Source organism: Rhinatrema bivittatum, chromosome 1 (genome assembly GCF_901001135.1).
Source record: "Rhinatrema bivittatum chromosome 1, aRhiBiv1.1, whole genome shotgun sequence".
Classification (NCBI taxonomy): domain Eukaryota; kingdom Metazoa; phylum Chordata; class Amphibia; order Gymnophiona; family Rhinatrematidae; genus Rhinatrema; species Rhinatrema bivittatum.
This window is the reverse complement of record NC_042615.1, coordinates 275,174,118-275,187,461: the sequence shown is the minus strand read 5'-3', so window position 1 is coordinate 275,187,461 and position 13,344 is coordinate 275,174,118. Positions and strand designations below refer to the sequence as shown.

At 42.5% G+C, this 13,344-nt stretch overlaps 1 protein-coding gene across 5 annotated transcripts in view; it reads left to right on the top strand.

Annotated features, from left to right (window-relative positions):
- Positions 1–13,344, top strand: part of EBF4 (EBF family member 4) — a 449,896-nt gene that overhangs the window by 425,566 nt on the left and 10,986 nt on the right. For all 5 annotated transcript variants that reach the window (XM_029594987.1, XM_029594972.1, XM_029594978.1 and 2 more), the window contains exon 16: positions 3,250–3,453. In XM_029594987.1, the coding sequence (XP_029450847.1) occupies positions 3,250–3,453 (204 nt within the window). The remainder of the gene's footprint in view (positions 1–3,249; positions 3,454–13,344) is intronic.

Sequence of the window (13,344 nt, the reverse complement as noted above, 5' to 3'; positions counted from 1 at the left end):
TTAGTAGCGACTCTCTGGACTGACTCCATCCTGTTTATATCCTTTTGAAGGTGTGGTCTCCAGAATTGTACAAAGTATTCCAAGTGAGGTCTCATAAGGGACCTATACAGGAACAATATCACCTCCTTTTTCTGCTGACAATTCCTCTCACTATGCAGCCAAGCATCTTTCTAGCTTTTGCTGTTGTTTTCTTCACCTGTTTAGCCACCTTAAGATCATCAGATACAGTCGCTCCTAGGTCCCACTCTTCTTTCATGCTTAGAAAAATTTCACCCCAATACTGTTCCACTCCCTTGGATTTTTGCAGCCTAAATGCATAACTTTATTTTATGATTTTTTTTTTTAATATTTCTATACTGCTTAATCAAGAAATAATTTGTCTTAGCGGTATATAGTAAAACATTAAACAATAAATTTGACAAATATAGATGTTAAAACCAACATATAAAACAATAAAAGATGGATTAAGTCAGATCAACAATTACGTTAAGAGAGCATAATCTAATGCATCAAGTCACCAAATACTTCCATAAATAAATGAGCCTTTAAAGCAAGGTAGATCTCCGTAAACGAGTCAATGAGCTCCAGATTATGGGACCAATAACAGAGAAAGCACTTGATCTTGTTCTTACGAGCCTGTTTTCTTTCAGTGACAGTACAGATGATAAGACATCATCCTGAGAACATAAAGTCTGAGTTGGATGATAACGAACTATCATATCTGATAGATACAAAGGACGATTACTTGTAACAGTCTTAAAAACTAGGACCACTATTTTAATCTTAATACGTTGTTCTATAGGCAGCCAGTGTAGTTGGGCCGATATGGGAGTTATATGATCATAACGTTGCACAGGACACATGAGCGGCAAAAGCTGAAGAGAATTTAAGAAGCTTTTTGGCAAACCAGTAAGCAGAGCATTCCCATAATTCAATACAGAGATTAAATAGGTTTGAATCACAGTTCTGAAATCTTCTCTTGATAAAATGTATTACAATTTCCTCAAAAGCCGTAGTTTATAAAAACCTGTTTGCAGTAATCTCCGTATATGTGAAGTACAACTTAACTTAGCATCTAGGTGAAAACATAAGTTCCGCACAGTCAACAAATGGAATGTAAAAGCCATCAATTGATAACCCTGTACATGTCTCGGAAGGAGATCTACATAGACTCGGTTTTCTTCAAATTCAAAAATAAATAATTAGAAGACATCCAGCACTTTATTTGTCGCAAACATTCTTTAATTGAATGTAAGATAGTTAAGACATCTTTTTGAGCTGGAAAAATATCTGTATATCGTCTGCATAAATTTTATGAATAGGGATGCATTTCTCCAGAATTTCTGTCAAAGGACTAATGTAAATAATATAGTATGGATCCCCGAGGCGCACCGCAAGTAGAATCAAACCATGAGGAATAGTACTGGTTGCTCCTAACTTGAAACTTCCTTGATAAGTAAGAAGAAAACCATGAAAGACTTTACTGTTTATACCAATTTCCTGCAACCCCTCTAACAATTGTTGCTGATTAACAGTGTCAAATGGGGCACTAATATCTAAAAAAAAAACCCCAGCTATAACTGCAGTCAGAGACAGAGATCAATAAGGTCTCTGCACTGTGCCCTTTTCGAAATCCTCTGTGATGTAAGTTTAGTACTTTATGCTCATTCAGAAATTCTGTTAATTGATGAAGCACCACCGTTTCTAGAATTTTAGTGATTGATGGCAGATTGGAAATAGGCCTGTAACTTGTTCAGGCAAGCACCACATTTTAAAACCGGATGCACAATGGCTTTTTTTTTTATAAGCCTGAGGAGAAATTCCTTCATTTAGTGATCTATGGACTATCTTAGTAATAGGTTGCAAGAAATGATCTTTACCCAAAATTAATAATCCCACTGAGCATGGATTAAGAGGACAGTAAGAGGACTTTAATTGATACAATAGCTGTTCAATTTCTATTATTGATGGCAACTCAAAAGTATCCCAGAATTCAGAAGTGGAACAGACAGCAGTACATTTTCCAGAAGTAAGCCAAGAGATAGCGAGATTTTGCAATAAAGTGTCAGTCTTAGTTACATAAAAAGTTCCCAAGTCTTCACAACTCATTTCTATTTCCGCACTTTTAAGCATTACATCTTAGCTGTCCAACTCTAAACCATTTCTAAAGCTTCGCTAGATCTCTCTACATGTTTTCCATGCCTTCATGGCTGTCTGCTCTGTTGCAAATTTTTGGTATCATAACCAAAAAGAAAAACCTTTTCCAACAATCCTTCATTGATGTCACTCACAAAAATGTTCACAAGAACTGGTCCAAGGACCCATTTCTGAGGCATACCCGTAGTAACATCCCCTTCCTCAGAGAAAACTCCATTCACTGATACCCTTTGTTGCCTCCCACTCAACCACTTTCAAACCCAGTCAGTCACTCTGATTCCTATGGAATGGTTTGTCTTCTTTTTATGATGATAGTTTCATTCGAGTTGCTGTAAAATGTTTAGTTTTGCTTTGCAGAGCACTCAGCAATTCAAGTCAGTTGACCTGTGGTTTTTCTTGTAGAATGGTAAATTTAGGGTGAGATTTTTTTTCAGTAAAATGACTATTTTTTGCTTCTGTGAAATAGTTTGATTTGCTTGTAGATTATAGGAAATAGTTTTAGTTTAATTTTAGCTTCTGTAGTAAGGCTAATGCCTATTTTACTTTCCATTGTAAAGTTTATGACATAGTTTTAATCTTGATACTTTAGTTTTGTTTTAGATTTTACTGACTGCTGCAGCGTAGTTTTTGCCTCTGTGAAATGATTTGGATTTGGTCGCAGAGTAGTTAATTCATCAGATAGCTTTACTTCCTGGTCTGTGGGAAATTGTATGTGTTAGACAACTTCAGACAGAAAGGGGAAAAAAATACTTTATTACATCTGGCCCTTAGGTGTTAAATAAATGCCATTATTAGGTAACTTGAGCATGAATTGAATAATAGACATTTTTCAAGACATCTTGTAAATGCCAAAAAAAAAAACCCCAACAGTTCCCCTCCCCCTGCCAATCATCCCCACAACCCATTTCAAATTTATATATTAACAGCTCCTGCTATTCTTTGAAGAAATAAGCCAGGCCCAGGCAGCCTAAGCTGTCACCGACCCCAGCATCTTTAATGATTTGTACAAGCTTATTATTTCTCACAGAAGGCATTTTTTTTTTTTGCCTGTACCTACAGTTTCCTTCTGTTTTTTTTTTCTCCCCCATTAAGTTATGCCCTCCAGTCCTCCACTTGGGGCTTCCTCCATCACACTCCCATCCGGTGGCAACTCTTCCACCCCTGCAGGCGTCTTCTCCTTCTCTCCAGTAAATATGATCTCCGCTGTCAAACAGAAGAGTGCTTTTGCCCCTGTTGTGAGGCCGCAGACCTCCCCACCCCCTACCTGTACCAGCACCAACGGCAACAGTCTGCAAGGTGAGTCCTGGTTGTCTTGATCTTGACTTATCTACCTTTGGTCTCCTACTCTTGAATCCAGCAAAAACCCGCAAATGAAAGAATGAGGAAAGCCACCTAATTCATGGATGCTATTTTTATTTTTCAGCAATGCATGTAGGCGATCTGAAGACTCTGTACTTGTTGGAATGTTTCTAGCAGGTCTTCCTATCTGTCGCCAACTCTCTAAAAACTGCCTGCATGATTCTGAGCCAGCTCTAGCATTTTAACTCCCATCTTACTGCATGCTGTTTTCAATGGTCCAGGTTTATCTGTTTTAAAAGTATGCCTGTTAAGAGGAAGAATGCTTTGAAATAAAACAGAAAAGCAGGGGTGGCTTAAATTGTACAGTTTCAGAAATGAGTTGAGGTCAGTTAACATGTACGCTGTCGTTTAGGCATCCCGTACTTGTCCCAGTGACTCCACAGTCAGTTGGGTTACCTGGATGTCCATGATGAATACACAAGAAATCTGCATATACTGGTTGTCCACTGTCAGCAAATGTATCTTATGCGTTTTTATCAGGATATCCTTAAAACATGACTGACTAGGGGGTCCCCAGGGCAGGTTTGGGAAACCCTGTTGTAGGACAAATTTTTTGATGTTTGTTTCTCTCCGATGTTTATTCTTTGCAGTACGGTCCCTGTACTTACCTCATTACCACAGGGTTCTTTCAAGAGAGCCACTCTGCACCAGTTTTTGCAGTTTTGGTAGAGCAGCCTCTGACATTCCATACCGGGATACAACTCCCTTTACAGAGAATCGTACGGATTCTGTTTTTTCTGACCATACAGTATCATCATGAAGCCAGCATGTCTAGGAATAGGAGTTAGGAATAATGAAGCACCCTCTTTTAAAAGATTTTGCTTCTTGTGTGCCTTTGAGAAATAGATTTTCTAAATTAGACCTAACTACTGACTACCCATCAACAATGGAAGTAAACATTCATAAATTGTGTAAAAGCTTCATTGTGCTCCATAGATACCGCCCTCGTTTACAATGGAGTTCCTTCATTTTTTCAAACTGCAATTTTTATTAGTAGCACCATCCAAGGTACTAGTTTTATTTTATTTTATCCTTCCCAATGATTTTTGGGAATATAGTGGCGTTTGAGATGTGTAGTCTTGCTTTTGTTATTTAAAGAAATATGTTGGCCTATAATAGCAGAATAGGATGGACGATTAAAAATGAGACCAATGCTTATGTCTTATTCCAGTGGACCTCAAAGGCAGTGCCTGCAAATCTGTCTCATTCATATTCATGGTGCATATCCTCAAAATCCAAACTGATGAGGTCCCCCAGGACTGGTTTGGGAGCCACTGACCTATTCAACATGAAGACATTAGGCAACCCAGTTTAGTAGCATCGCTAGTGAACTCTAGTCCTTGAGTCCTGTAACATAGACCCGGGTTTGTAGGATAAGCCAAGCCATGCAAATGAGCCTGGTTCTTCAATCAAATGCATGCTGCTATGTCTCCTGAATATTCATTTTGGGGATCCTGAAAACCAGACCTGCTTGCGGTACGTGAAAACCAGAGTTTGTCACCCCCTGCTCTAGTGAGACCTCTTGAATTATGAAAGGCACCCTAGCAATGAATTCCACCTTTCTCAAATCGCTGTAAGCCACATCTATGCAAGACCGCCCACTGGAGATCTAAAGCATTTCCCCAGACCTCTCGGTATTGCTTGAAAGCTTTATTATGACAAAGCAGATAGGAAGCCGGATTTGTTTTTATTTTTATGCTTTTTATTTATTTGATATCATTTGCATGTATCCAGTGTGCACAAGTCATGCCATGAACATTATAAAGCAAGATAACAATTAGTTATCCTTCCATCGCATCAGTCAGCCTTTGCCTCATTCCACCCAATCACCTTCAGCTCAGATACCTCATATCATGAGGCAAAAAATTTCTGTAGCGATGCAGGACGGTTGTGATTCACATTGTTGCCTGTCGTAATATCCCATGTGGTGAATTGCATAAAGTGCTAACAGCTGGCTTTTTCTGTTAGCAGATTTTGTAGCATTTTGGCAATAGCAATCTGATACTGCTTCCTATGATTTGTGTCATTCCTATATCGAGTACTTTAGTGGATACTATAGGCCACACTAACCTCCCTTCCCCCTCTGAGAGGACCCATCTGGCTCCATTACCCATAGAGCACCTGAAAGAGCCATGCATTTCTCTGCACTGCCGTCCTTAATTGATGAGAAACACAAATGTGCTATGCACAATAATCAATTATTTACAGTAAGACATCATCAGTACTGTATCTGAATCCAGTACAATTTCTGTCTGCTTTGTTCACAAAGAAGGCTTCCACTCTTATCGGTGTGAAGCACAATTAACCTTTTCCAGAACAGTTTGTGAGGGAGCTGTATCAAACCTTTCTGCAAAGTTGTTCAGTAGTGCAAAAACATTATGCCAGTTTTGCCTCAGTGATTACTCCTTTGAAAATACTGGGAGATTTCTTTCTCTTGATAAATCTGCAAAAATGTTTGCATTGAACCAAATCTGATAAGCATGCCCCATGTGATGAGGAGACACACACTGTACCAAATGCAAAATGAACAAAACGTCTTCTCTATATTAAAAACTGAAGAAGTTCTTGAGAAAAACATTGAAGTGTTACCAGAAAAGAGAGAAAAAATCCAATGCATGCAGAATTTCAAGATCCATAACCAAAAGAAAAAGCTAATTGAGATGGATAACTCTGTCATCAGTGGCACAACTGCAAAAGGAAAGAGTGAAGTGAATAACAAATCTCAACTAAAGTCTCATAAGGAGTCCAGGAAAAGCAATAACCTTAAAGAGAGAACCTGGAAAGCTATGACCACAAATGCTCATAGTTTGGGAAATAAAATCCCAGATCTGCAGGCCCTAATGATGGAGGCAAAATTGGACATTGTTGCTATCACAGAGACATGGTTCACAGAATCTCATGATTGAGATACAGCAATACCAGGCTATAACTTGTTAAGGAAGGACAGAGTGGATAGAAAAGGGGGAGGTGTGGCTCTTTATGTCAGAAACAATACCCAAGCATCTGAGCTGCAAGGAAGTTGGGGCAGGGAAGAAGCACTATGGGTCGACCTAAAAAAAGATGACGGAGCGTCCATTTATATTGAAGTGGTTTACAGGCCTCCAAACCAAAAGGAAGAGCTGGACAGAGATTTGGTTGAAGACATCCATAAGATAGGTAAGAAGGGAGAAGTGGTGATCGTTGGTGACTTTAATATGCCAGATGTAGACTGGAAAATCCCATCTGCAGAATCTAAAAATAGTAGAGCGAAAGTGGATGCCATGCAAGTAACTTTGTTGAAACAAATGGTAATGGAACCCACGAGAGAAGGAACTATACTCGACTTAGTGCTCACTAATGGAGATAATGTCTCTGATGTCCAGGTGGGCACCCACCTCAGCACCAGTGATCATCAAACGGTATGGTTTAATATCACTAAAAGAATATGGAAAAGAAGCACAAAGACCCGAATTTTACAGTTCAAAATCACGGACTTTGAGGAAATGGGGAAGTACCTTGAGGAAGAACTAAAAGGATGGGAGAACAAGAGAGATGTGGATCAGCAGTGGACCAATCTAAAAGGAGCAATCACCAAGGCAACTACTCTATATGTTAGAAATGTAAAGAAAAGCAAAAGAAAAGTGAAACCTATCTGGTTCTCAAAGGAGGTGGCTGACAAAATTAAAACTAAAAGAACAGCATTCAAGAAATATAAAAGATCCCAAAAGGAGGAACACAAAAAAGAATATTTGATTCAACAGAGGGAGATGATGAAATTAATCAAGTCGGCAAAAGTCAAGCAGAAGAGAGGATTGCCAAGGAGATAAAAAATGGTGACAAAACATTTTTCAGATACATCAGCGAAAAGAGAAAAGTCCAAAGTGGTATAGTGAAATTGAAAGGTGGAAATGATCAATGTGTGGAGAGAGACGAAGAAATGGCAGAAATATTAAACGAATACTTCAGCTCTGTGTTCATTAAAGAAGACCCTGGAGAAGGACCATCTCTAAACAACAAGAAACTGGAGGGAAGTGGTATAGATGAAAATCCTTTTACAGTAGAAAGTGAATGGGAAGAGCTAAAGAATCTGAAAGTGGACAAAGCCATGGGACCTGATGGGATTCATCCAAGGATACTGAGGGAGCTCAGAGATGTGCTCACGGGTCCGCTGTGTGACCTGTTCAATAGATCCCTAGAAACGGGAGTGGTGCCGAGTGATTGGAGAAGAGCGGTGGTGGTCCCGCTTCACAAGAGTGGGAACAGAGAGGAGGCTGGTAACTACAGACTGGTTAGCCTCACTTCGGTGGTGGGAAAAGTAATGGAGTCACTGTTGAAAGAGAGAATAGTGAACTATCTACAGTCGGAAGAATTGATGGACCAGAGGCAGCATGGATTCACCAGGGGAAGATCCTGTCAGACAAATCTGATTGACTTTTTTGACTGGGTAACCAAGGAATTGGATCAAGGAAGAGCGCTCAATGTCATCTACTTGGATTTCAGCAAAGCTTTTGATACGGTTCCGCACAGGAGACTGGTGAATAAAACGAGAAGCTTAGGAGTGAGTGCCGAGGTGGTGACCTGGATTGCAAACTGGTTGACGGACAGAAGACAATGTGTGATGGTAAATGGAACTCTCTCTGAAGAGAGAGCGGTTTTAAGTGTGTACCGCAAGGATCAGTGTTGGGACCGGTCTTGTTCAATATCTTTGTGAGCGACATTGCGGACGGGGTAGAAGGTAAGGTTTGTCTTTTTGCGGATGACACTAAGATCTGCAACAGAGTGGACACGCCGGAAGGAGTGGAGAGAATGAGACAGGATGTAAGGAAACTGGAAGAGTGGTCGAAGATATGGCAGCTGAGATTTAATGCCAAGAAGTGCAAAGTCATGCATATGGGGAGTGGAAATCCGAATGAACTGTATTCGATTGGGGGGGGGGGGGGGGAAAGGCTGATGTGCACGGAGCAGGAGAGAGACCTTGGGGTGATAGTGTCTAGTGATATGAAGTCTGCGAAACAATGCAACAAGGTGATAACAAAAGCCAGAAGAATGCTGGGCTGCATAGAGAGAGGAATATCGAGTAAGAAAAGGGAAGTGATTATCCCCTTGTACAGGTCCTTGGTGAGGCCTCACCTGGTGTACTGTGTTCAGTTCTGGAGACCGTATCTACAAAGAGACAAAGACAAGATGGAAGCGGTACAGAGAAGGGTGACCAGAAAGGTGGAGGGTCTTCATCGGATGACATACGAGGAGAGATTGAAGAATCTAAATATGTACTCCCTGGAGGAAAGGAGGAGCAGGGATGATATGATTCAGACTTTCAGATACTTGAAAAACTTTAATGATCCAAAGACTACGACAAACCTTTTCCATCAGAAAAAAATCAGCAGAACCAGAGGTCACAAGCTGAGGCTCCAGGGAGGAAGACTAAGAACCAATGTCAGGAAGTATTTCTTCACGGAAAGGGTGGTGGATGCCTGGAATGCCCTTCCGGAGGAAGTGGTGAAGTCTAAAACTGTGAAGGACTTCAAAGGGGTGTGGGATAAACACTGTGGGTCCATCAAGTCTAGAGGACGTGAATAAAAAGGCAGCAAAACACTGCACGGAGCGGCAGTAGCCACAGAGGCATTCACAGAGCGGGATGCCAGTGGTTGGTGTTCCACCTTCACGGAGCGGAAGGTTGGAGGGCTGCCATCTCCAAAAAAAAACAAAAAACCAGGGGTGGGTAGAGTATGGGGCAGGGGTGTGGCCTGCTTGTTACAGTGGTTGCTACCCCTAATTGAGCTGGATGTTCACTTGGATGCAGATCCGGCACTGCTCTCTACATTGGTGGTGGGGTGGAGGGGAATTAGGGCTGGAGGGTACTGGAAGTCAATAGTAACAGGTGGGTGATAGAAAAAGATTTAAAAAAAAAAAAGGATAAAGTGCGTAGCTTGCTGGGCAGACTGGATGGGCCATTCGGTCTTCTTCTGCCGTCATTTCTATGTTTCTATGTTTCTATGTGCAAAAGACTGAAGACTGGATACTCACACCAGAGCATGCTTTTGTTGCCTAAATTGTGCTCCTTTGACTTTGGACTAGGTCTGTTTTTGTCAAATTTGTTTTCTTGTATTCCCTTTTTGTACTTTTATTCTGTATTTGTCCTTCTCTCTTTGTCACACACACACATACACAGACAGAAACCCATTTTTCTTTAACTATAAAAGGGCAAAAAATGCCAATAATCTCCTCAGAGTTGCAAGTAATCCATGACCAGCTCTGAGAGTTTTAATATTAGCGAATGCCAGAATTCTGTGCAATCTGAAATGAGCGGTCTGATCCAGCGTAGCCCAGCTTGATACACTATAGTGTATCAAGCTGGGCTACGCTGTATCAAGTGATACACATAGTGCTGCCATGGAGTCTCGTGCTGGTATCTCGTGCTGCCTGGCCCTCCATGTGACTTCCTCCCAGGACTACTCCCAGCTTCCTGCAGCTGAAACTCACTATATTTTATGAGCAGCTTCAACAAAATGTGTTACTTTGGGGATCTGTTTACTAAAGTGCGAAAGAGCAAGGGGTTTATTGTGTTATTTACCATAGAGCGTCTAGTTGCTATTTTCAAATTCCTGCCCACGTGTCAAAGTCCGGGGGTGCCTCATGCCTGCGAACCTAATCCCTGATTTTCAAAGGGAAGGCACAGTGTGGGGAGGGGGGGGGGCGTGGGGTGGGGGAACATTGGCACCTGCTTTTTGTGAAAGGAAAATGTCTCTGGAAAATAACGCACGTAAGACTTGAAACTGCAATCCCTGCGCGTTATGTTCCAGCCCTTAGCCGAAGCACGAACCCCCAGGGAACCCCTCCCTTCTAACCGGCTAAATACGTGCTCTGTGTTTCTTTTGTGTCTACCTGTTTATTTAGAGTACTTATATGCCACAAAATCCAAACAGATGTGCGATGCCAATCACAAAACTACAGTCATAATTGTACGCTTACATAGACATACAACACATTAAGCTGAAAGTGCACAAATCTGTCTCCATAGTCTAAACACAAAATGATGTCATAGGCCTGTTCAAAAGGCTTTGGAACCTTAGATATACCTTCATTTGCTCTCAGAAAGGATGTTTTTCTGGTAGTCAATCTACCCAGGTAATTTACTATTTCTCTGGTTGAATGGCTTTGAAAAACCTGACCTTCATGTAAGCACTACTTTAAAATTAGTTTTACGCTGGCTCTTAGCATGTGTATGTTACCAGCAGCAGTAACTCATCTGTGCCACCGGCCACAGCAATGCCAACACAAGCCCCTTTCCTACCAGTGACCCAATCCCCTCCCCCCCCCCCAACTGGTTCCTTTCCAAGATCTGAACAGGGGCCGCCTCCTTCTCCAGGTCCCCGCTCTCCAAGAGCTGAGCCAGGGCCTCTGGGCCCCGGTGATCCCCTCGACAAATTCCACCCCATCCAAGAGCTGAGCAGGGGCTACAAGCCCCGTGTTCTCCTTCCCACCCCTTCAGGACTACCCCCCCCCCCCCAGTCAACCCCAGCTCTGTCTACCCCCATCCGGTGCAAAAAGCTGTTGGAGACAGGTAAAATACCCAGTTCCTTCTGCCCCACTCACTCCAAAAGATGCCACTGATGCTGGCTGATTAGCTGCTCTCCTTTGTCCCGTATAGAGAGTAAGCCAATGCTGCCGACAAAAGTTACCTGTGTTTCTTGAGGTGCGGTTCGTTTTCCAGGGTTACCGCAAATTGTGTGGCTTAAAACGAATTGTGTAGCAGTAGGAGGGCAATTTTCAAAGCCATTTTACATGTGGAACTTTGAAAATTGCCTCCCCTAGAACTGCTACGCTCGTACTTTCACGCCCACAGAGAGTACGAGCATTTAAGGGAGTGGAGCCTGAGCAGGTTAGCACATACGCACATAATTGTGATGGAAAACACACCCACACAAATATCAAGTGCAGGTATGTGCACATGGCTCTTTCTGGCTCCCAGGTTTTGAAGGATATTTTTTTCCCTTTAAAAATGGGTATAAAGCCTGCAGGTAAAAAGCACCTGCAGACGTTACGCCTCTGCACACAGTTTGAAAGGTACTTCCTTTAATATTAATAAGCCTGGCATGCATCTGCATGCAGCACAGCTCCTGAAAGTATTTTGTGTGCTGTGGGGGTGGGGAAGTGGATTTGCATTAACGGTAGCACAGGGGTACACGCTGTGGTTAATTTTAAAAGCGTTGCTTGCGCAAAAATGCCCACATACACACGCGAGCACCATAGATTTTAAATGCTGCGATGTACGAGCGTATATACCCATGCATGAACCAAAAAATAGGGGGGGGGGGGGGAGGCATGGGTGTTCTAGGGCAGGGCCGACATTTACGAACGTAACTCCGTCATTTTAAAATCGGCGGCCGCAGCGCACTTGTCACCGGTGTATCTTTGCTGCTGCTCCTGATGGAGAGCAAGTCTGTAGATCTCACATTTTAGGGCTTACAGGAAAGGGTGAGGGGTCCAGGTCAACTGGGGGCACGCAGGCTAAAGAACCAGAGGGGTCTAGAAGACCTCGATGTTCACTGGGCAAACTGGTGGACCAGTTGGAAAAACTGGGAATGTCCCTCACGCAAGCATGTTTTAAAATTCGCTTACATACACGCATTAAAGCCAGCAAAATGCCATGGAAGATACGCGAAGTAGGTTTGCTCGAGGAGCCTCCGAAAATTAGGAGCATACTTACGTGCAGAAGGCATATTTTAAATCATACGCACACAAGTGCACACAGGATTTAATATTCCAGCGTATCTCTGCTTGTGTGCCAATGCGCGCGTACATCTGCTTTCGCTTGCTTGTTTTAAAATTAGCCTGTCTATCTTTAGTGCACCTGTAGCCCCTGCCCCAACTTCCCCTGGCATGCAGGGGCTCAAATGGGAGCTCATGGCTCAGGGTTGCCTCCATGCTCCTGGGTTCTTCCTACCGGGTGGAAAAGTGTCAATCTTTCAAGTCCTTAAGGGTTTTTTCCAGTGCCACACACAGTCCAGTAAAAGAAAACACATTGCATTGTAGCTGTTGTTCAGATAAAGTCCTTTACTGTAAAATGTGTTTGCAGGAAACAAAAATCCACAGCAGGGACACTAAGGCCTAGTGACCCATCGGTACAGAAAAATAAACTCCAAAAAGTTATCACAGTCTCAAACAATATCAAGGGTGCACTGCCTCCTTAGGCACTTCCCCCCTGTACCTGTTTCTGAGAATGCACCTCTCTTAAATCCACGAGGCAGGAAAAGATGAGTCTATAGTTGATGTTTTCTTCAGAGGGCAACTCTTGGGACCTGCCCTCTGATTCCCATGAAGGACAATCCTCTTTCTCCAATATCTCTGAAAAAAAAAACCCCAACCACTTAGACTGAATGAGAAGTGTGGGAATTAACTCCCCTCATCCTAGAGACTTCTTCCTAAATCCGCAGCAGATCTCAGGAATCATTCTTGGACCCCAAGGCAAGACCCCCCTGATCCCAATAGCCTGGGCAGTCCAATCTTGGGCCTCGGTCAGCTTCCCAAGGCAGGAAGCAGGAATGGTAGTCTCTTCCTTGGCAGAGACCACCCCACCTGCAACTCTCTCTTGAGATTTATATTCTACCAGGCACGACTTCTCCCCTGAGAGGGAAAGACCTGAAGAAGAATAACCATGAGGGCACTGGAGTTTTGTAAAACTCATGACACTTCTCACTGAGGATTATCAAACATCTTCTATCACTTCTTCCACTCTGACATCACCCACATCATAACATAGTAAAATAGTAATCACGGCACCTAAAGACCAAACTGTCAATCCAGTCTCCACAGCAAGTTTTCCATGGTAATAACTGCTGCTTTATG